General features: G+C 48.2%; 3 protein-coding genes across 5 annotated transcripts in view; 2 read left to right on the top strand and 1 right to left on the bottom strand.

The window, feature by feature from the left end:
* The window catches only part of LOC116438888 (mitogen-activated protein kinase kinase kinase 3-like), a 75,922-nt gene extending 65,620 nt beyond the window's left edge, over nucleotides 1-10,302 (top strand). For all 3 annotated transcript variants that reach the window (XM_032098006.1, XM_032098086.1, XM_032097938.1), the window contains 6 exons: nucleotides 647-841; nucleotides 1,671-1,819; nucleotides 2,408-2,539; nucleotides 5,434-5,563; nucleotides 6,129-6,306; nucleotides 7,546-10,302. In XM_032098006.1, the coding sequence (XP_031953897.1) occupies nucleotides 647-841; nucleotides 1,671-1,819; nucleotides 2,408-2,539; nucleotides 5,434-5,563; nucleotides 6,129-6,306; nucleotides 7,546-7,774 (1,013 nt within the window). In that variant the 3' untranslated portion in view covers nucleotides 7,775-10,302. The remainder of the gene's footprint in view (nucleotides 1-646; nucleotides 842-1,670; nucleotides 1,820-2,407; nucleotides 2,540-5,433; nucleotides 5,564-6,128; nucleotides 6,307-7,545) is intronic.
* Nucleotides 10,303-11,266: 964 nt separating this feature from the next.
* On the top strand, nucleotides 11,267-21,343 carry ACAA1 (acetyl-CoA acyltransferase 1). Its single transcript, XM_032097846.1, has 12 exons — nucleotides 11,267-11,470; nucleotides 12,357-12,450; nucleotides 12,710-12,767; nucleotides 13,578-13,657; nucleotides 14,101-14,143; nucleotides 15,847-15,945; nucleotides 16,354-16,434; nucleotides 18,034-18,224; nucleotides 18,314-18,493; nucleotides 19,259-19,314; nucleotides 19,798-19,943; nucleotides 20,234-21,343. Exons 1-12 carry the CDS (start codon nucleotides 11,282-11,284, stop codon nucleotides 20,307-20,309), a joined length of 1,293 nt encoding a protein of 430 aa, XP_031953737.1. The 5' UTR covers nucleotides 11,267-11,281; the 3' UTR covers nucleotides 20,310-21,343.
* Nucleotides 21,012-22,872, bottom strand: part of DLEC1 (DLEC1 cilia and flagella associated protein) — a 34,090-nt gene continuing 32,229 nt past the window's right edge. The window contains exon 38 of the mRNA XM_032097696.1: nucleotides 21,012-22,315. Coding sequence (XP_031953587.1) covers nucleotides 22,207-22,315 — 109 coding nt within the window. The 3' untranslated portion in view covers nucleotides 21,012-22,206. The remainder of the gene's footprint in view (nucleotides 22,316-22,872) is intronic.

Genomic DNA, 22,872 nt, shown 5'->3' with positions numbered 1-22,872 from the left:
TCTTTTGAGGATGCTTTTTGTGACCTTTACAGCAGGTTTCTCACAGAGCTGTAGGAAATCCCCAAGCAATTTCAGGGTAGCAGTATCTGTTTGCTTCTCTGTTTTAAACTGGTGAGCTCTGAGCTTTGGGGCCCACTCCATCACTGTTTTCCTGCTCATTCTTCCACTGTATGAAACTGAAAATGGTGGGAGGCAAAAATTCCCTTGGGGAAAATGTACTGAGGACGTGCAGAGAGCATACTAAGCTTTCCAGAATGAGCTTCATCTCACTGACACCCCTGAGAAAGCAGGTCTGGCCCTGCTGTGTGGTCATTTGCATGTGGACTTAGGGGATGGCAGGGATAATTTGCAATGTAAATCCCTGCCTGTTGAGTGTTTAATTGTGATTAACAACCAACAAGCCCCCTGATGTAATTAAACTGTTGCAAACCCCTCTGGAAACATCTACATTAGATGTAATGCCTGCTGTTATCAACTCTTAAATTGAATTTAAAATCTTCACAGGGTTCTGCTGCAGTTTCATTACACTTGCTTTGTTTAATTTGAAGAGGTGAGGATCTGGGCAGTGACGTGAGAAGGTGGTGACAGGTGGATCCAAGCTGGTCCATGTGTTCTGGCTGTAACTTTCCCCCTTTTTCCCCTACAGGCCGGAGGACTTTCCCCAGGAGTTACTTCCCACAGGAGAACCTGTTTCAGCTTGTCCCTTCCAGCAGAACCAAGAGCTTCACTGGGGACAGCAAGCTCAGCACCTTGCAGTATGACGAGTACAGGCCCAAGTGTTGGAACAATTGTGAAAAGGGTCTGCAGGTCTTCAGCACCTCCCCTACGAAAGCCAGGAGCTGTGAGTGAACCACAGCCCCAAGTGCCTGAGCTCTCAGTAGAGCTGGGGTTTAGCACAAAATTGAGTTACTGTGACCTGCTGAGTTACTGGGCATCAGCTGAGCCAGCCGTGGGTGAGCTTTGCCCCCCAACATGAGGCACATTGCACCAGCTTCTGTTTCATGAGAAAGGTGTAGTACAATACCCTGTGTCTTACCTTGGCCTTGGGCTGAGAGCTGTGTGGGGTCAGCTGGTGTGCAGCACTTGCTGGGTTGCAGATGATTGCTTGTGTGTTGGACTGTCAGTGTGGTCACACAGCAGAAGCTTCCCAGAAGACTTGGGACATGGGAGCAAATGCATCCAGAGTTTCTGTTCTTGACTGACATTGCTGTCACCCCAGCACCCAAAGATGGTGTTGCAAGCTCCTCTGCTATTGCACAGCTGCCCATGATGTCGAAGCTGGTGCATTTTGGGCCTGTTTAGTGATGGATAACATCCTAGGAATGACTCCTTACTGGTCCCTGCCTGGGCTGCTGCTCAGCCATCCTGTATCCTGCTAAACACTCCCACAGCAGAAGGGAAATTCCAACATTGGCTAAGAAAAGAGTTTTTAGAGGAAAGACTCTTAATGAAATAGGACTTTTCTGGTATTTGTTTCTGCTTTATGCTAATGCAGACTGGGAGACATTCCCCCCACACCAATAGCACCAGTGCAGTTAAAACTGGTTTGTCCTGCTGCCTCTGGGAGAGAGTGGCTTGCTGACTGCCCTGCACTCTGTAGGGTCAGCTGGACCCTGATGCTGAAGTCTCCCTGCTGTGCTCTTCTCTCAACCCTCTGCTCTCTCCTGTAGCTCTGCAGGCACCTGTGAACTGGAGGCTGGGGAAGCTGCTGGGAAGAGGAGCTTTTGGGGAAGTTTATCTCTGCTATGATGCTGACACTGGGCGGGAGCTGTCGGTGAAGCAGGTGCCTTTCGACCCTGACAGCCAGGAGACAAGTAAAGTGAGTACAAGGGCAGGGCTGTTCTGAGGCTCCTTGGGGAACTGTGGGCTGGGGGCTGAGGGTGGAGGTGTCCATGTCCCTGGAAGGCACTGTGTGGAGACAGGGTGTTGTTTTCCCTCTCTGGAGTAGTCCTGAATGGCTTGTGGCACTACTCAGAGTTCTGTGGTGACTTCTCTGCCTCCCAGTTCCTTGGTCACATTGGCCTGCTCTGTCTCAGGTATCATCTCTTGCAGGTCTGTCTGATCTTCCTTAATTTTGTCCTTCTTGCTCCCTTCACCTTCTCCCCACTGTGGGCAGTGACTTCATTGTCACCTTTCCAGAATAGGAAAGCCATAAATAAAAAAAACTCCAGAAAAACTCCTTAAACACAAGTAATAATAAGTGAACTTGTCCCAAAGACAAGCCCTGTCTTTCTCCTTGCCTTTCTCTTAGGGCAGTGGTCCTCCTTCCTGAGCCTCGTGTGGCCAATGTATTCGTGGGCAGCTTCACAGCTGCTACAAAAATCATGCTCAGCATGGAGCAGTGTTTATATCATATTCCCAAAGACAGCATTCCCGTTCATCAGGAAGCCTGTCTGTGTTGTTACAGGAGGTGAATGCTTTAGAATGTGAGATTCAGCTGTTGAAGACTCTCCGTCACGACAGGATTGTGCAGTACTACGGGTGCCTGCGGGATCCTGAGGAGAAGAAACTGTCTATCTTTGTGGAATACATGCCAGGGGTAAGTGTGGTTCCTGCTAGAGACTTTCCTGAGTGGCAGAAAACAGATTTAGAGTGTCCTGGGCTTTGGTGAAATTTGAATCCAGCTGAGCTGCTGTACAGCTGATGAACTAAACCAAAGCAGTGGATGCATCCCTAAGGCTTGGGAAAGCGTAGGATGTGAGTCAGATGTCATGGTGAAGCCCCTCAACATGCACTGGGTGAAATGAAAAGCCTTGCAGGCAGGTTTTAGGTTTGAATCCTGAAGCAGGGTGTGTTCATAGTCTGGAATCTGAGCTTGGTGAATGTAGGACGTGATCCAGATCCTGCTCCAAACACTGTGGCCTGAGCCCATCCTTAAGTATTTACTGCAAATCCCTGCAGGAAAAGCTAATAGTACAACTGTCCACCCACAGCTGTCACCAATTATTTGTGCCTTTCAGCACATGTGTATTAAAAGCAGTGTTACTCACTTAGAGCTCTCTGTTGAGGACAGAGCTTTTCGTGGGCAGTGTTATCCTCTTGTGCAGGAGTGGCTTCAATTTGTGGCTTTGCTGATACAGGATGAAATAGCCATGGGGAAAAAGATCAGAATGTTTTGAGAGAGTTTAAGCAGGGGCTGGGGAATGTACACGGATGAGTTGAGCATCTCTTTGTGTTTGGGAGCTTGTGAATTACATCAGCTATTAGACTGATGGTGTAAAACAGCATAATGGTATTTACATTGCTGGAGGATCTGTTCTCCCAAGTCCCTCCTGTCCAGCTGGATCTTTTCCCCAGAGTGTTGGAGAATAAACCCTTGTTTATACAGAGATTTGTAAGGTCAGAAGGGACAATTAAGTCATCTGGTTGCAAATAATTTTGGTTGTTAGTAAAGATGCCAGAGGCTCTCCGAACATATCCTGCATGTGAGTGATCAGGTGGACTTCCATGCCTCTGAGTCCCTTCCAAGCCCTGTCCTCCCTCTATCCCTGTGGGCATCTCACCTTCAGGCCCTTCCACAAGGCATGGACCCAGAGGAGTAAATCCCAGGAATTGCAGCAATCGCCTTGCTGCTTATTCCACGGCATGCCAATGTTTGTTAGCAGCCAGGAAACCAGCATTTGATGCTGGGGCAGTGTCCAGCAGGGCTGGAAATTCAGTGTTTGTTTTCTTAAATGATAAAGCCGAGCTCTGACCAAATACAGATTGACTTGCTGCTGCAACAACAGCTCATTTCACAAAAGCAGCTCAGGGCTCTGGTTTCCAAGGCCAGTGGAAGTGAGGGAGTTCCCAAACTTTGCAGGACAGCACCTCTGCAAAGCTGGGTCTGGCCAGGCTTCCAGTTTAGGACAGTCAGCTTGGTAAAATCTTCACAGGGCCAAGTTTGGGTGCACCCTTAGCCTGCCATTCTTATGATGGCACCCATTTAATAGCTGACTCTGTAGTTTCTGTCCTCCCCATAGATTATTTTTTTTATCTGTGCTTGGAAAACAGAATGGTCCATTTGACCACAGGCCTCAAGGAACCTGTTTCCCCTTCTTTCTTTGATGTCCCCTCATCAGGGTGAGCAGGGGCAGGATAAGAAATCTATTTTGGTGGTGGCGAGGGAGCATACCCTGCATACAAATTGTACGAGGGGGTCATTTAGAGCATCTCAGGTTGCTTCAGCAGTGCTCAGAAAGGAAAAGGAGAGGCTTATCCACAGGATCACCACCAGCCTCAAAAGAAGCCAAAACAGTAGCTGGGCAGAGCTGCAGCAGAGATGGGTGGATGTGGAAAAGCTAATAGAGTTTGATGGGCTGGCTTGGAGCAGAGCAGCCACTATTCCCAGAACAGGACTGGCAATCTTGGGTCAACCCTGGAGCTGCAGGATAGGCAGAAACAGGATGAGTTTCCCCTCCCACTTCCCAGCTAACTTTGAATACTGGAGGTAAGAGCTGAGTGTGAACCCCAAATCTGCCTCTGGTTCACCTCTGCTAAAACCCAGCTCTGGCACAGTGAGACACATCAATTTCCAAATAGCCTGAAAATACAGCTGAAACCAGGAGAATGATAAATGTCTTCACCCCTGCTTCATTTCCTCTTTGATCAATACAGTCAAACCAGTTTGAGCCTGCATGCCTGGGTCAGAAATTCAAGGACTTGCAAATGGGTGGTCTTGTTGGAGCAGGCCCTCGTGGGGCTGGCTGTCCCTCGTGGCTGGAGGTGCTCCTTGCTGTGCAAAGTTTTGGGAGGAGGCTTTCAAAGACTGACTCATTATCTTGGCCCTGAAGAACTGGCTCCCTACAACTCCCTGAAAGCAGATTGTAGACAGGTGGGAGTTGGTCTTTTCTCCCAGGTAACAAGTGATAGGAAAAGAGGACATGGCCTCAAGTTGCACCCGCAGAGATTTAGACTGGAACAATTTCTTCACTGAAAGGGTTGTCAAGCATCAGAACAGGCTGCTCAGGGAAGTGGTGGAATCACCATCACTGGAAATGCTCAAAACCACACGGTTTAGTGGTGGGCCTGGCAGTGCTGGGTTAATGATTGGAATGGATGGTCTCAGAGGTTTTTTCCAACCGTAAAGATTCTATGAATCTAATTAATCTAGTTGATACTCTCATTTGAGTTGGAATTCCTCATCAGTTTGGTCCTTCTCCACGAGCTGTCGGTGACACCCCTCCAGCCACTAGAGGGGGAAAAAGGTCTGTGGTGTTGGCAGGAGGAAGCTCTGACAAACACCAAACCATTCCTTCATCTCCCCAGGGACCTGGGACACGAGGACAAGTCTTCACTCTGTTCAGCACTTAGTGGATTTTTGCTGTTTCTACAAAGAAGGGTTTGGGGTTTTCTGAGCTGGAAAATAGAATGGTCAGGAAGGTTTAAGAAGTTCCTGTGACATGATGGTTCCTCTGGTCCTTAGGGTTGGTGTGTGTTGTTTCTGTGCAACAGGGCTCAATAAAGGACCAGCTAAAAGCTTATGGTGCTCTGACCGAGAATGTCACACGGAAGTACACCAGGCAGATCCTGCAGGGAGTCTTCTACCTACACAGCAATATGATTGTCCACAGGGATATTAAAGGTGAGTGGGTGGTACAGGGAAGCTCCTTGTTAGCTCGTGTTTGTTCAGCCCAGCCTCCCCCTGCCCCAGCACAGATCCTTGTGCTCAGCACAGCACTGGGATCTGCTATTTGAAGTATTTCTGCCCCTGCCCTTCACCGGCTTGAACCATGAAAATCTTGAGCAAGAGGCTGAAACCAAAATTTTGTGCTGTCTTCTCTCTCAAGGGATTATTGTTAACTGCCCTCACATGTCTGAAAACCTGGTGTAACACAGCCAAGGACTGAGAGGCTCTGGCATTTCGAGAGGCCTGAGGCTCCTTCCTGCTGTCTGTGGGTGGGCAGGATGATCTGTTGGCCCCCATGCACTGCTCATTTTTGGGAAACCTGCTGAGTGAGGGGATGCTGGTGGGAGTCAACCCTCTGGGAGAGCAGCTGCCTTAGGAGAGAAGGATTTATGCGGAGTCCAACCCACCACAGCCCTTTGGGCTCCCTCCTGCCGGGCTCTTTGCCTGTGCCCTTCCTGCTCTCCTCACTTCAGGTTGCTGCTTCATCTCTTGGGGGTCTTGTCTTTGCTTTTTACCCCAGGTGCCAATATTCTGAGAGATTCTGCTGGAAATGTGAAACTTGGAGATTTTGGGGCCAGCAAACGCATCCAGACCATCTGCATGTCTGGAACAGGGATTAAATCTGTCACGGGAACACCATACTGGATGAGCCCAGAGGTTATCAGTGGAGAGGGCTATGGAAGGAAAGCTGATGTGTGGTAAGGAACGCAGTAAAATCCCCACCACTGCTACTTAAATCAAACAATCCTTTTGGGAGGCTGTAATGGGAGCAACGGGTGTAGCTAGTAGTGGGAAGCAGTGCAAAGGATGGAAAATAGGAGATACATGGTAGGATCAACTGTGCAGATATCCAGAGGGAATGTGTTGTAGCTAAATTCCTATAACAGGAGCACTCAGAATCACAGCTTGCTTTTGGAAGCTCTTGTCTTGGGTGAGTCTCACATCCAGCTCATCCCCATAACTGCTTTTTAATTCTGGAAAGCAGGTTGACAAAAAAGGTCACTAAAAGAGCTGTTGAGTTTTGTTGGCCCTGACTTTGGGTTCACTTAAGCCCAGCTCAGAGGATCTTCAATGGCTTTCCCAAATCTGCTGCTGGATGTTTGCATGTGGCTCAGGCACAAAGACAACCAAAATCATTGGCTGCTTGTGAATGTTTTGATCTGTGGAGGATGACAGATGGAGCCTGGAAGAGTTGGGGTAACACTACTAATCTTCCCAGTATATGAGGAGGAAGCACTATCTTCACAGTGTGCTTTCCATTGGGTGCCCAAGCAAAGAGGGTCAACAAAAAATAATCCTTCCAAGAGAACCCTCTTTGGGTGGGAAAACCAGAAAGTCCTTAGCAGGTGTCCATGTACCCTGCACCACCTGCTCTGGCTGATGGGAGGGGAATGTGGTTTAACTTTTTAGGATCAATTATGAATGGAGGTGGCAGAATATCTCTGCCAAGACCAGGACTCTTGAGCAAGCCTAGGGAAACCTCTTGGGCTCTTTGCTGCTCATCCCACGTGTTCCTTCCCAGATTAAGTTGGATGTAGGCAAACATGTTTCATTCTCTCTCAGCTTCCTGGGGAACTACATGCTGTTGCTGAAACTGTGCTGTCTGAACCTGTGCTTGGGTTTCCCTTTAGGGGATGCTCCAGTGAGCTTTTAAGAGACTTAGCATCTGCCACTTAAGGTAGGCAGAAAAGCCACCAGCTTTAATTAAAGCAAGGCTTCTGTGTTCACTCCTGCTATGGGAGTGGAAAGTCCAGTGCCAAGGACCTGTGTGCCCAGGGAGCTTCGGGGGACTGGACATACAAGGGACATGTGCCCCCGTCTCCTGCAGGTTTGCTCCCTGCACAGTCCCTTTAGGCAGGTGCAATCCCAGAGCTGATTAAACTCGAACTGCAGGGCCACCGCCCCAGTCCCTCACCCTGTGCTTGGCGTTGTTGCAGGAGCGTGGCCTGCACCGTGGTGGAGATGTTAACGGAGAAACCACCCTGGGCAGAGTTTGAGGCCATGGCGGCGATTTTTAAAATCGCCACGCAGCCGACCAACCCCCAGCTCCCCGACGGCGTCTCCAGCTCCTGCCGCAACTTCCTCAAGCAGATCTTCGTGGAGGAGAAGCGGAGGCCGACGGCCGAGGACCTGCTGAGACACCCCTTCGTCAACTGCGGGCTCTGAGCCCTGGCAGCGGGGATGGGAAGCACTGGCAGGAGGGTCGGACCTCACCCAGGGCTGTCCTGACAGTCCCTTCTCGCTCGTTGCTCCTCGGCCCCCGCCGCGTTGTTGGATTTTCAAGCTGCGCTCGGGACTGTTGGCGCCGGGAATTCAGAGCGAGGGATTTCCGTGCGGGTGCCGGACCACGTAACCTCCCTGCCGCCAGCGGTACCGGGGCCGTCCCCCTCGCCATGGAACTGCTCTCTGGGGGGAAGTGTGGCAAGCGGGAAATGTCCCCCCCAGCGCGGCGGCGGTGCTGGCAGCATCCCCGGGACCGGTGGGGGAATCGGATGTTCAGTGGCCATCACCACCTTTCGCAGAGGAACAGACAGGGCCTTCAGCCAAGCCGGAGGAGATGATCCTCAGACCACAGAGTCGGGGGGACCTGGGCGTCCCCGTTCACAAGGGGACCACCCCCGCTGGAGCAGCTGGCGGCTCCGGCGGGGCGGCGTTTCACACTGTCCTGTGCCTTACGCGGTTACAATCAAGGAGTGATGCTCGGCTCGGATCTGGTGTGAGGATGCAGCAGCCGTGTTGACTTTGCCTTGGCGCGTGTGTGTGTGCGTGTGTGAGTCTGGGAACAAGGGGGTCTTCTCGGGGTGCAGGAGGTCTGTGCCGGGTACACCCGCGGACGGATGCCCGGGACCCCTGCCACGGGCTGAGGAATGGTCAAATGATGATGGTGGTGTTTAAATGCTGTCGATGGCAGGGCTGAGCAGCAGCCAGGTTGTGTTGGGAGCCATTGGGATTCAGGTGTGAGCTGAAGGGAATCTCAGCAAGGACGGCTCTGCTCACAGCCACAGTTCTGCTGAGCCGTGCCTGTGCTGCTGCGCTGGGGCTGGAGAGATGCCATCGTGTTCTGGAGGTGAAGCTGCAGGGAGAGCCCAGTGGGTCTCTGTAAAACCCAAAAGAGTGCCTAAAATTAGGCAGAGGGGACTGGTGCCTCCTCCTCCGTGCCTTGTGAGCCATCCTCAGATACAGGGAAGGGGAGCATCACTTCCATGGTGGTGCCCAAGGGAACAGCTGCAGGACCATGGAGCCTCAGACTGGGAGAGTGGAGCTGCAGCAGTTGAGGGCTGCTGGAAGCAGATTTCTTCCTGCAGTAGGCTTGAAGTTGTAGGAGAAAATGGGCCAGTCAAAAGTAGAGCTGGACTACAGTCTCTGACCAGCACTACCCCACTGGAAAACCTGGGCAGGAAGTATGCACAGAGTCCCTGGAAGCTAGTTAATTAATTAATCAATCAGACCTTGGGGGGTTTTGGATAAATTAGTTGCACCATCCCACCTCCCCCTTCTCTGCTGCATTAGCTGTTTCCACCGACTCAGCAAAGGGTTAAAAAAGCAGTTACCAGGAGGTTCCGTCCTCAGGCCAGTGTGTCAGACACAGGTTTATTATAATGCTGGTTTTCAGTGAAAATGAAAAGTGTTGCTTAGACTTAAGAGGAAAGTGAAGAATTGGTTGTTTGTATGAACACATCCTTGAATTCTTCCATGAGGAAGAGATCAAGACTTTGCACCGCTGGTGTGGCGGTGGGAGCGTGTCCGTGTCCTCAGCTCTGAACAGAGAAGCAAGGTTTAGGAGGTTGCCCAGAGTAGCTGTGGATGTCCCATTTCTGGAAACATTCAGGGTCAAGGTTGGATATTGCTTGAAGCAACCTGGTCTGGTAAAGTGTCCCTGCCGATGGCAAGGGATTGGAATGAGGTGAGCTCTAAGGTTCCTGCCAACCCAAACCATTCGAAGATTTCATGATTTTAAGAATTACTTCAGTTTTTAAAAAAATAAACACTGTGAGTATGAGAGCAAATTAAAATAAATACCTAAAAGAATTCCCTATAAATTTGCCTGAAAGCTACAGGGGCTGGTTACTGCCCAAGCCGGGATCCAGGGAAGTTGGGATCTGGTGGAGCAGCACCAGGGGTTGTGTGTCAGTCAGCCATGGTGGTGATGGGCAGCTCCCCATGGGGAGGGGAAAAAAGTCTCCTTTTGCTGAGGGGAATGAAGAATTTTATTCTGTGAATAGGACCAAATCCATCAGTCTGGTCAGTACTACGGGATGGATGGAAGCAAACACAAGGGGAAAAAAAAAAAATCAGTGTTGTCTGGGAATGGGTTTGGCAGAAGAGGGTAACAAAGTGTGTGTTCACCAAAGCTAAAAAAAAAAAAAAAAAATCAAAACCATTTTTATGCTGTTTTCTCTTCTTTCATTGAATCTGGTTTGGGTTTTCTCAGCCTTTCAGTGGTGGGTGGGTGTTTTCCTTCTTTGCAAAGACTTGAGAGCCAAAGGGGGCTCCTGGCTGCCCCAAAATGCTCTCAGGGGCCTCATACCACCTAAATCCTCCCATGGATGGATGTGGCTCGTGTGTGTGTGTGTGTGAGTGCGAGACACTCCTCAGGTGCCTTTGCCTTTCTGGCTTGTAAAACCCTTGCAGTGTTCTGATGTACAGAATGGAACTAGGAGAAGTGAATGGAATTATTCTGTTATGTAAAGTCATTTTCTGTTTGTTCGGTTTGTTTTTATTTTATTTTGCCTGTAGCGGGCCGTGCGGCTTTCCCTGCGCACTGCCGCATATCCATGGAGAAATGAATTCCTTTTTGGGGGGCGGACTGGAGCAGGACATTGGAACAGGCTGTCCAGGAAAGTGGTGGAGTCACCATCCCTGGAAGCGCTCAAAAGGCATGTGGATGTGGCATTTGGGGATGTGGTTTAGTGGTGAACGTGGTTGGACTTGATGATCTTGGATGTCTTTTCCAACCTTAATAATTCCATGATCCTCCATTTCTATTGCCTGTCCCCTGCTCACCAGTACAGCCCCTTCCCAGCAGGGCAGTCCCCAGCATGGGTGGGGGGCACAGGGGGCACTTGGTGTGGCCGTCCTGGGGGCAGTGGGGCCAGGGAGTGACAAGAAGTTGATGGTTCCCCAGGATTTCTGGAACAAATGGATCTGTGCAGTTCTCTGACCTGACGGGCTCTGCATGTCCCTTTGTCCTGACATCCCGCCTTGGACTCTGAATGCACAGGCTTTTGTGCTTCTAAACCTAATTTTAATTTATTTTTATTTTAAAATTTTGGAGTTTTTTTCTTTATTTCCTCTTCATCCCCCCCCTTCCCTCATTCGTCCCTCTTTTCTCTACCCTTTTCCTTTTTGCTTTTTTTCCCTTTCTTCCTTTTTTCCCCCCTTTTCCCTGTTCCCGTTTTTCCTTTTTTCTTTTTGTTTTCCCCCCTGCTTTTTCCCCCGTTTCCTTTTGTGTTTTCCTCCTTTTCCCTTTCTTCTGCCCCCTTTTTATCCTTTATTTTCCTTTTTTCTTTACCGTAGCCGGTTTGTTGGGCTCGGGGCCGGAGCGCGGGTTAGCCCAGGGGCGGGATATGCAAATGAGGGGGCGGGGATTTACGGGTACCGCGGCCTATCCCACCGTTGTATGCAAATGAGGGGGCGGGCCCACGCGAGCGAGCCAGCCGGGCCTGTGACAAGATGGCGGCGGCGGCGCGGCGGGCGCAGCTGGTGCTGGGGCACTTGGCCGGGGCCGCGCCGGCCTCGGGGGCCGCCCCCAGGGCCGTGCCCTGTGCCGGGGGTTCCCCGTCGGCCCCCAGCCCCGACGACGTGGTGGTGGTGCACGGCCGCAGGACCGCCATCGGCCGCGCCCGCCGCGGCGGCTTCAAGGTACGGGCTGGGGGGTCCTGCCCGCCTGTCCCCTGCGGAGCGGGGTCCCACAGGTGCTGGACAGCCCCACTGGGAAAGGGGTACCCCCCTCCTCGCCTCCCCTCCTCGCACGTCCGGGTGCTGGACCCCTGCTTGACCCCCAGACACCGCCCCGGAGCTGCTCTGTTCTGGAAGAGTTTAAATCCCAACGTTTTATGATGGTTTTAATGCTGGGGGTGCGTGGCCCAGGTGTGGCAGCGCCAGTGGCATCCCCCAAAGGAGTCGGGCCTTGTGTCGAGGGGTCCCCAGCTCCCCTCGCAGCCCGGGGACCGCCACAGTCCGCTGTCACCTGCCCTGTCACACGGAGCAGCCGCTTTTCAAGCGGTGTGTCCCTCATCTGCACAGCTTGGCACGGACCTGCCACCCTTCTGGAACCTGCTTCTCCCTGGGTGGCATCCACAGTCCTGGGCCAGAACATGGTGCCAGGATGACCCCAAAGGGTGCTCGTTCCTTGCCATCCTAACAAACGGGTCTCATGCTGGTGGTGCTTCCCACCAGCTGAGGCATCACCCCAGTTTCTTTCACAAAATAAATGGAGGGGCTCCATTTGCTGGGTCTTGTCACATAAATCTGTAGTTGTGTGATTTTGAAGGCCCTGCAGAGCATGTTCCTGTAAAACCGAGGTAGGTGAGAAAGCAGCATGTGTGTTACAGTGCTTGAAGGAAACCTGGGATAAAAACACGCAGGTAATTCTGCTGTGGTAGGAAAACAACGACCACCGTGAGCTGAGAAGTGGAGTAAAGCTGCTTTAGCACCATATGCCAGCCCTCTGAAGTGGTCTGAGACTGAACTGGTCACAGGGCACTTACTGGTGTTCACTGGTGGTGCTGATCCCCTGTGCTTTTAGGACACGACACCTGATGAGCTGCTGGCTGCTGTGATGACAGCTGTCCTCCAGGATGTTAACCTCCGTCCTGAGGTACTGGGAGACATCTGTGTGGGTGAGTGACAGCCTCTGCCCAGTGAAACTCCTGGTCTGGACAGCTGTGTGGGACAGGCTCCTCATGTCCTGTGGGATACTCACAAGTCTGGTGGGGTTGGAAGGGGTTAGCATGTAGCATTCGGTTTTCACGCCTGTCCTGTTGGTGGTGGGGCTCTGATCTGGTGCTGGGCAGTACCAAGCTGTGGTGATGGGAACATCCCTTCAGTGCCTGTGAGGGGAATGCAGCCAATTGACTGGAATTGTGTCTTTGCTCTCAGGGAATGTGCTGCAGCCTGGAGCTGGCGCCTTGATTGCAAGAGTTGCACAGTTTCTAAGGTAAGCTCTCAAGCAGACTGAGGTTCTTATTCTCCTCCTTGGGCCATGGAGCAGAACAGGGTCAGAGGTTGCAGTGAGGCTCATGCACTCCCAGGAGTTACAGCCAATCACCTTTTGCCTAGAAACTGGACTTTGATCGAGCGCTTGGAGAATGCTGAGGGCAGAGGGACGGGGAGGAAGGTGAAGCTGTTTAATTTGTTTGTGCTGCTTGTGTTGGGCCTCTGAAAGGGATGTGATGTTTTGTGGGCTCCCATCTGCATCTGCTGCCTCTCTGCACTGCGAGGCTGCACTTCTCTCTGCTGTGTCTGGTCCCAGAACCATGGATGGGCTCAGATCTTTCTGGCATTGCCCCGTGTTGGTCAGTGGCTTGTACTGAGCTGGATCCCAGATTCCAAATATTTCAGCCAGTTTCTATTGCTATTGTTCCTTCTGTCAGTCACTGCACAACTACCGCTTTAGAGAGGTGCAGGCACAGCCTGCCATAATTAGGAATATTACAGAGCTTTTCAGGGTTTGTGGCCTGGGTCAGAGCTCAGGATCTCCCAGGGAAGGCCCTCCTTACAGAGGACGTTCTGAAGACAGACCCATAGGGAAACAGGACTTGGAGCCTCTTGCAAATGAAGTGTGGAAATTACCTCTGAACTTTGCTTTCCCTTGGTGCAGGACCAAATAGATCAAGAAATGGATAAAGTGATCTGCCTGGAACTTGAGGGTTAAAGTCTAATCAAGTGGATTAATGCATTCTTTAGAGCTTTGGGTTGTTGGTTTGTTTCATCACTGAGTCTTTGCCAACACTGTCTTGTTTTCCAGTGGTATTCCAGAGACAGTGCCATGCTCCAGTGTGAACCGGCAGTGCTCCTCGGGGCTACAGGCCATTATCAACATAGCTGGTAGGTGTTGTGGGCACTGGCATCAGAGTCAATGCCTGCCCCAACCCAAGGGCTCATTCCTTTTGTCCTCTAGTCTCTCTGAGCAGTAAAACAATGATAATGTCTTGTGCTGGTGGGAATTTTCAGTGTGATGTTAGCTAAATACTTTTCTATCCTTGAGTGGCTGAGCTAATCCCTAGAGAAGTAACTTGGTTTTTTGGGGACAAGTTCTACCATCACCTCCATATCAGGCAGCTTCCAGAATGGTCCTTCCAGTTTCCTCTGGCCCTATGTTAGTCCTCAGCCCCATCAGCTCCTTGACCTGGCTCTCACTCTGGCAGGCAGGAGGGTGAGGAAATGCCCATTTGGCTGTACTGGCTGCTCAGGTGTTTGGAAACTGCAGCTGGGCTGGAAATGCTTTTGCTCCTGATGACAGTAAGAATGTTTATGCACTGCTGTTACAGGTGGCATCCGAAGTGGATCATATGACATTGGCTTGGCCTGTGGGTAAGGAAGTATTTTCATAGTGCTTGCTTAGGCTTCCTGAAGGTAACACTCTGTCCCTCTGCAATAGCTTGCCATAATTAGCTTTTTAGCTAATCTCCAATTAACTAGTCTCTTGAAAGACCAGCAGCTCTCTTGAATGAAGAAATTAATGTCCTACCTGTGCTAATGAGTGTTCTGCAGACTTACAGGATGTGTTCTGTGCTGTCAGACGAGCTGTTCTGTGCTTCAGTCCTAACATCACTAGCAGTGTTTATTTTTTGGAGGATTATGTAAATGCTAGGTTAGTTTTTGGGGGAATACTAGTGACCACATACACAGTGACTTCAGAAGAATAAGTGAAAAAAAAGCTATTCAGTAATCCTGAGGCTAAAATACTGGGTTTCTCTTTTTTTATACCTTGATGGTGCTAATCTTTCATTACTTATTACTGCACACAGTTATCCTTTAGTCCTTAGTCAAAAGTTTGTATTTACAGCTTCTCAGCACCTGCACACACACATTGAGCAAGATAAGGTGTTGAGAATGCTCTTCCCTTCCCAGACTGCTGCAAAATAAAGAGCTCAGCGGGACAGGTGTGTTCCTCTGCTGTAGGCAGAGCACCTGGTGTGATCAACACTTGTGTAATGCTTTTGACACCTTCACTTTAACACACTCCTTTCAAGAAGTTGCTTGGCAGCGTCCACCAAGACGTGCTTAAAGGGACTGACAGCCTTTGCACCCCTGGGTGCAAGACACTGGGTTTTGTTGTGGGAAGCTCTCTGGCCTCTGCCCTGCACCGTCCTCCATGAAGACATACAATCCATAAGTTGCAAATAGCTTTTGGGAGCTGGGTTTATCCTAGGTCTTACTCTTCCACAGAGTGGAGAAACAGTGGATGACAACATAAAAGATGCTTGCTGGGGTTTCTCTTACTTAAAACCCGGTCCTGTGCCTTCCTTCAGGAGCAGATGCAGCTGAAGTCAGTGATGGAGTGTCCCATCTTAGAGCTAGTTTAAATTGCTGATAGAACTTACTACAAGCTGCCTTACTTTCTGCTTGCCTTTTCCAGGATGGTTTCTTTGTTATTTATTCTTCATGAGGGTATTTGTGTAGTGCAGAGTAGAATTCAAACCCTCTTCCCATTGTAGGCTTCATAATCTAGACTGACCTTACAAAAGCTCACAAGTCTTAAGTGATGGCTTTGTATTTCTGCAGTAAATTTGAGTATCTTTAATGTGTTAATTCATTTGTGGGTCAAAGATTGCACCCTGTGTTGCAAAACACAAATGGTGCAACTCACTGAAATGTCTTTGCCGTGGTTTGCTTAATACTTCTCTTTTTCTGCTGCCAACCTGTTCTTAAGATCTGAGCGGTATTTTTATGTCTGTTGACAATCTCACTGAAAACTCCAGCCCTTGAACCTTGGGTTTCTCATTATGTTTGAGGACAAATGTGCCAGAATCATAGCAATTCCTTCCTAGCTGGGGAAACACAAGAAATTAACTGCTGACATTGGTATCCTGTTCTAGTGAAGCAAGAACCAATTGAATCTCACAATCTGTTTTCATTTCATGATAATTCTTAAATTGATGATTAAAGAGCTTCTGCCTCAGCCAGTTCCTAATTAGCAGCTGCGTTTCTGTGGGATAATAGGAAGGCATGTTGTCAGGATACTGAGTTTTGATCAGGCTTAATGGAGCAATTCAAATTTTTCTTGTGTTTAGTGTGGAAACAATGTCCCTCAGAAGTGCAAATAACCCTGGTGATATCAGTTCCAGCATGATGGATAACCCCAAAGCTCGAGATTGCCTTATTCCTATGGGGTAAGTGTTTCCCCTTCCCACAGTTTAAGGGTTTTATAGATGCTCTGTCTCCTCAGTGACCATAGTTACAAATCAACCTGAATGTGGTGAGCTTGGAGCCATGTGTGCTGGCATCCTTGGTTGTGGTGGAAGATGAATGATGTGAAATGGGCAGAGATCACCAACTCTGATCAAAGATTTTCTTGTCTTAAGCTCAATGGCTTGTTGAGCAAGGAGAATGGATTTGAGCCTCATTCTGGTTCTGGATTTGATTCTGGATTAGCTTCTGCCAGCAGTTCTAAGTTGAGAATGCAGCAGTTGGCTTTGAGACTAAAGCCATTGCTTGTACCTCATGTGGTCTTAGTAGAAGCAAACTGCAGCTCCATTAGATGTGTCCTTGGATTAATTCTGTGATGCTTTTTTCCCCAGAATAACCTCAGAAAATGTCGCAGAGAAGTTTGGAGTTTCCCGGAAGAAGCAAGATGCCTTTGCCTTGGCTTCCCAACAAAAGTAAACGCTTGTTTTGTTAGTCTTTTTGGATTTTTTTATTCTTTTAGTTAAGAAATGTACAGCTGCAAAACACACTGCTACTTCCTAGTGAAGTGCAGCCTTTGTGTTGCCTTCCAATCCTTAATAGTGAGCAAAGAGGCTTGAGGGTGTCAGACTGAAATTCAGTGCCTGCGCAGGGTTGTGTGTGAGGAGGGGGCGGGAGTCCAGAGCTGTACTGGGATTGTGTGACTGACGTCACACAAATACCACTGGGCACACAGACCCTGAACAGTGAGTGCTTGTCTCAGCATCCAAAGGTCTCTGCCCATGGCAAGGGGGGTGGAACTGGATGATCTTTAAGGTGCCTTCCAGCCCAAACCATTCTGTGTTTCTATGATACAGCCTCAGGGAGGTTTCTGGAATGAGTGCATGGTGAGGTATTTTCGTAGTGACTTTGGCTCAGGATCACTGGAACCTGAACGTGGGAGCGGCAGCAGAAGGAGCCTTTCCCATGAGGGAATAGTTGAGTGTGGCTGTTTGTAGAGAGCTGCTGAGCTTGTGAGAAGAGCGGCTTGTCCTTGCTGCAGGTGTTTGGCTCTGAGTGAGCCCAGTCCTGCCTCTGATAACCTTCCGCTTGGGTTAAATCACTGCCAAAGTCAACTGACCCCGGAATCCGTGGGGCTGTATTGGCAGAGCAGTGGCAGGTGATAGGGTAAAGTTTCTGCCATCAAAGAGTTAACTTGCTTTCAGAGCTCTGTTTAAGCATCAGCCCGGTCCAGTTATTTATCTAACACAGGAAGCCACTGCACAGGGTAGTTAACCTTTAAATTCCGGCCCTGCTGCTCAGGGAACTTGGCATGCCAGCCTTTCTCACTGCCATGGAACTGATAACCAAAAGGGTATGTGAATGTGATCCTCACGCTCACATGAGGCAAGTGACTTTCTGGCCTTGGTCTCAGGATGTCTGTGGTGTTACTGACCTGTCCTTCAGCACTTTGCTCTAATTCTCGCTTACCTGGGAGCATTGAATTATTTTCATTTTATTGGTAAAATTGCAAAGTGATGAAGGGGTAAAACAAGCTTTTAGTCTCCAATTTGTATTCTCTATGAAGGATTTACCTCTGGAAGGTAAATCTAAATCAACTCCACTTGGAAGGCTTTTAAAATACCTTGTTGATAGGAAAGATTAAATCTGTGTGGCTTGAGCTAATTCTGGTTTAATTGTATTCTGCCAGGTCATGGCAGTTGTTCAGTATTGCTAGTTCAGGGTTCATTTATTTTCTTACAGTTGTGATGTGACTGTACCCCTGGACAAATAAAACTTCATGTTGGGGGCTGGTGGTGGTCAGTCAGGCACAGAGGTGTTGATGGGAACAGAAAGGGGATCTTGCTCAGAAACGAGTGATCCTGTGACCCACATTTGGAGACAATGCCCGTTATGTTGATGTAGAGGTAAAAAGTTTGTCTTCCCATGAATGGAAATAAGAATTTGCTTGTTGTCTTGACCACCACTCAGTGATGATATACCAAATTCCACCTTAGTTCATTCTCTGTCTAACTGGTGTCCTTCTACAGTTCACCTCCAAAATATTTTAACCTTTCATACTCGTTTTTTACCAGAGCAGCAAAAGCTCAGCAGATGGGACTGTTTAAAACTGAGATTGTTCCAGTGAAGACCACTGTTTCAGATAATGATGGCAACAAGAAAACAATCACTGTGCACCAAGATGAGGGGATTAGGCCCTCCACAACGCTGGAAGGCTTGGCAAAGCTGAAACCTGCCTTCAAAGAGGATGGAAGCACTACAGCAGGTGAGCTCAGCTGTTAACATTTGTGTTGTTCCTCTGGTTTACCTGCCTTCACTAGAACAAAAAGGATGTTAACAGGTCTCTTCCAACAGGGAATGCCAGCCAGGTCAGCGATGGAGCAGCTGCTGTTCTCCTGGCAAAACGCTCCAAGGCAGCACAGCTGGGGCTGCCGGTGCTGGGGGTGCTGAGGTCCTTTGCTGTGGTGGGGGTGCCACCCGACGTGATGGGCATAGGGCCAGCTTATGCCATCCCTGTTGCTGTGGAAAAGGCAGGTGAGAACCACCTCTCATTCGGGCAGTGCTTGACACAAGCAAATCAGACTCCCTGCATGGAGATTTAAGGTTATATTATTCAAGCATGTGCAGCTGTTGGAACAGTGAACTTAAATCCAAAACCTTAAAAGAGGTCCTGCCTCAGGTTGTTGCAATGCTCTTCCCTTGTACTGGTGTGTAAATTGTCATTCACTCACCTTTGAGAAGCTCAGGAGTAAATCCCTGCACAGGCTCAACAAGAGTTGACATGTGGTAAGTGATTGTGTGTTCACTTAGTGCTGTTTTCTCTTCTTTATTATGACTGATGTGTTGGGGGTGGTTTTATGTTTGGTTTTTAATGTTTTTTCTCTCTACAATTTTGTCATCTTACATAGGGTTTTTTCCACACTCATTGGGTTAAACAGCTTTTATAGCCGATGAGCTGACTTAGCCTGGCCTGGCTACAGTCACAGGCCCACCTGCAGCTTTATCTTTCACTCTCCAAACACCCTTCAATCCTTAATCCCTCTGCAGAGAAATCACACTTAATCTGAGGAAATTTAGCAGTCAGTGACACAATGCCATGAACTGTGATGTTTTGCAGTCTTTAGACACTGCTGTACATAAACTTGTTCAAGTGTAGATATCCCACATGGAGCTGAGGTTCTTCTTTTTCAGATGGAGTAGAACTGGAATTCATAGAGGGAGGCTGTCAGGCAATTACTATCTGATACAGTCATGAGGCAAAAATACCTCCTTTTAATTCCTTACTTTTCTGGCCCATAGGTCTGACTCTGAATGACATTGATATATATGAAATTAATGAAGCCTTTGCAAGCCAGGTGAGTGAGCATCATGTTTGTGTTGCTGCATTGCTTGGCAACTGAATGTATTTCAGCTTGGTGTCCAGGTTAAGATTTTTAACTTGTTCCACATATTACATCTTCAGCCAAATGTTAATAACATGTGCAGACTATTTTCCTTTTCCCTCAACTAAAAATGAGCAGGGCATTGCTTATACAGCTTAATATTAGGAAAAAAAGTCCACTAAATAAGAATGTAGTTTTTGCTATTGTACCCTCATACCAACTTGCAACATTTCACCAGGGCTGTGATTTATTGTCAGGTTGTCTGTCTGAATGTGTGTGGGCTCAGTTTGAGATGAAGTGGACAGTTTTAGCTCACTTCTCTGTGCCTTGGATCAGTTCCACTCCTTTCCAGCGAGAAGGATGGTCTAGCTGGAGTAAGGCCTCTGAACTAGAGGAGGAGAGCTGAGAACTACAAAGGACAAGAGCATCTCCATGAAACCATTCCTGTCTTTCCAGGCTGTGTACTGTGTGGAAAAGCTGGGCATTCCCATGGAGAAGGTGAACCCCCTGGGAGGAGCCATAGCACTGGGACACCCCCTGGGCTGCACTGGTGCTCGCCAGGTCGTCACTTTGCTCAATGAGCTGAAGCGTAGAGGGAGGAGGTGAGTGCTGAGCATCAGTGTTGGCCTCACACCTGCTGGGTGTGCAGCTACCACGGGCTCAGGGGTAACCACTTTGGCTTAAGCTTTCTCCATCCCTTGGATGGGGTAACCATCCATTTGGGTGAAGCTTTCTCTATCCCTTGAATGCCTTTGAAGCTGAATTCCCTGGGTCTCTCCTAGTGACACAGGAGAGTCCTGGACAGCTCAAATTTATTGTATTCTTTATTTTTATTCTTTTTACCTGGATGATGTAAGCCTGAGCTGTCTTTTCCACATGCTCTCTATTTCAGAGCGTACGGAGTCGTGTCCATGTGCATTGGAACTGGCATGGGCGCCGCGGCTGTGTTCGAGTACCCGGGGAAGTGAGCTCCAGTGCTGACAGAACAACACCACAGCTCACTCTCTGCCTTCCCTGGTCATAGCAAGTGATTTGCACTGAAATCAAGTGGGTTCTGGGATTTGTTACTAGATCTACAAATTTTAGGCAGAAATTGTGAAGTAGAATTAATGGTACAGCTCTGCTAAGAAGGTGAGGAAATGCAAAACTGGCACTTGGCTTCCTGACATAAGAAATTAGTTCATCTGAAATTCAGTTACAGGCCCTGGTATGGTGATTATGAATGAAGATTTTTAATTTAATTGATCTCTTTATTCTGTGAATATTACCAGAGAGAAGTAGTTCATGGGACAATGTTTTTATACAATAAATTGGCAAAAAGGGTTACTCAAAATGAAAACATCAGTCCACATGAAAAGTCTTTTCCAGCATTTTCTTAAAAGGTTTCACCATTTTGCAAGAAGTTTAAGAGAGTTTGTTTTGAAGCAAAGACTTGACATCCTTGCCTTCACAACTGTATGTCCTAGCCCAGTCAGAAGTTGTCTGTGTCTTAAATTGTCCCTACACTGGAGGAATGGGCTGGAGCTCGCTGCTGGTGGAGCTGCTCTGAAGCCTCCAGTGAGGGAAAGTGGAAGGACTGGAATGTAATTTCCACAGGAAATGCCTGAACAGAAAGGTTCTGTTGGATTGCTAGATGCCAGGAATTTGGATGTGGCCATTCCTTCTTTTACAATACAGGTCTGATTATCAGTTTGTGTGACTCCAAGGACAATCTTGTGCTTAGTCATATTTACTTAAATAACATAAAGCAAATTGCAGCATTACATTTACTGCAAGCATTACATGAACATCAGTGACAGCTCAGTCCTTCAGTACTAATACAAACATGTTCTATCTTGTGTCTTTTTGTCATCCCTTATTTCTTCTCTTGTCTGAACAGGAAGATCACTGAAACTCAGCTTGAAAAAGAAATGTACTCATTGCTGGTTTAAATTTGTAACAAACTGAAGTTTTTTGTCCTGACTGTTGTTTTTGCACTTAATACAATTGGGTTCTTGCAATACATTTGTTTCCTTTTTATGATGATTGTTAGTTTGAAGGTCGTGATGAGTTGGAGCTCTTCAATATTTTCACAATCCTATGCTGTAGCCTGTCTCACCCAGCAATCACACAGGCCCGATGTTAGAGCCAAAAAATGGAATTATTTAGAGGGGGTAAAGAGGCATTAACAAAAGCCTTTTTGTTTAATGGGAGTGGAAGACTTAACAGACTCAGAAGTGGGAATTGCAGCGACCTTTAGCTAAAATAATACTAAAATAATTTAAAGAGAAGTGTGAGTAAATGGGAACCATGTGGGGGGAAAGAATGAAAAGGAAGAAGGGTTCCTCCCTCTGTCGCTGAAGGGGATGTTCTCAAGGCCCAAGCATGATGAAGCACACAGGTTGGTAATTTTCCAAGGAGACCAGGGAAAGTTTGCTCTTCCCCTTTTCTTGTAAGGCACTGAGCAAACAGCCTGGGGAATGCTGGCCGATTCACCAGTTCTTGCTTTTATTATGTGTCCATGTCCATTTTAATGTCAAACAAATAAATGAGGCAAAACAAAAGGTACTTTAAGGTATGAACAGTCTTCAGGTGTAATTCAAGGTATGCTGGGCTCTGCAAAGGGCTTTGGGCTGACTTACACAGCTGCTTTGCAATTTAAAACCTTGTTCTGTGACTAAAGCTAAGCTTACCACAGCAATAACAGTACGGAGTGTGATTATGACTGGTTAAGGTACCATGAGAATTTCTTTCCTCATAACCTAAATTTTCATTCTGTTAAAATTCCAGTCCCTACTAAAACAGAAGTAGAGGAAAATACAGGCTCAGCTGCTGGCACATCTGCATCCAACCCGTTACCTTGACATTTGTCCCACATTGTCTTGTTTAAGGCACCTTCCCACGGTGCTTTCCTCGCCCTCTGAGGTGCAGCTTGCAAGGCTTCTCTTCCAGCATTCCAGAAATGGTCACAATAGCTTCATAGTCAGTGTTGTTCCTAAAATGCACAGCAAAATGTTCAGTTACAGCTGTGTGCAGTCCTGTCTTTAGAGATGATTTTGTGGAGAAAAAGGGGAGAATGGTGCCCTAAGAGTGACAATCTCACTTCACAGGGCTGTGTCCCACGGGTACAGTACATGGTATTGGAAAAGATTGGTCAGGTCTGTGCCTGAAGACATTGGATTCATTTTTAAAGGAACAAGAATATCATCCTATTTGTGAAATTCTATTTTAGGTAAATAAATTAAATGAAGCTCTACTGGGAGTATCACCTGCACTGCCTTGATGTGAAAATTCCTCCCTGTGACAGACAAAGTTTGAAGGGAAAAGTTTCTGTCACTCCCCTAAGACCAGGGGCAGTCAGTGGAGTCCAGATTGCAAATTAACATCAAAAAGGTTACAACAACTGTAGCTTTGCACTAAGTTGAAGAGCATAACTTGCCCAAGCCTAATGCCACTCAGTGCTCCTGAGACTGTTCCTGTGAAGGACTTCTCTGTGTCTAAGTGCTGGCTGTTATAAGGGCCTGAGGCAAATGCCTGTTCTGCCAGACAGCT

The sequence above is a fragment of the Corvus moneduloides genome, chromosome 1, assembly GCF_009650955.1.
Source record: "Corvus moneduloides isolate bCorMon1 chromosome 1, bCorMon1.pri, whole genome shotgun sequence".
Lineage (NCBI taxonomy): Eukaryota > Metazoa > Chordata > Aves > Passeriformes > Corvidae > Corvus > Corvus moneduloides.
The sequence above is the reverse complement of the archived record's forward strand: the minus strand, read 5'-3'. Positions and strand labels throughout refer to the sequence as shown.

Bases quoted from the DNA above. Each gene is read 5' to 3' on its own strand.
- ACAA1 (XM_032097846.1), top strand. From the start codon at position 11,282: ATGGCGGCGGCGGCGCGGCGGGCGCAGCTGGTGCTGGGGCACTTGGCC. The intron at 11,471-12,356 runs GTACGGGCTGGG...CTGTGCTTTTAG, and splicing joins CCCGCCGCGGCGGCTTCAAG to GACACGACACCTGATGAGCT. The intron at 16,435-18,033 runs GTAAACGCTTGT...GTTTTTTACCAG, and splicing joins GCCTTGGCTTCCCAACAAAA to AGCAGCAAAAGCTCAGCAGA.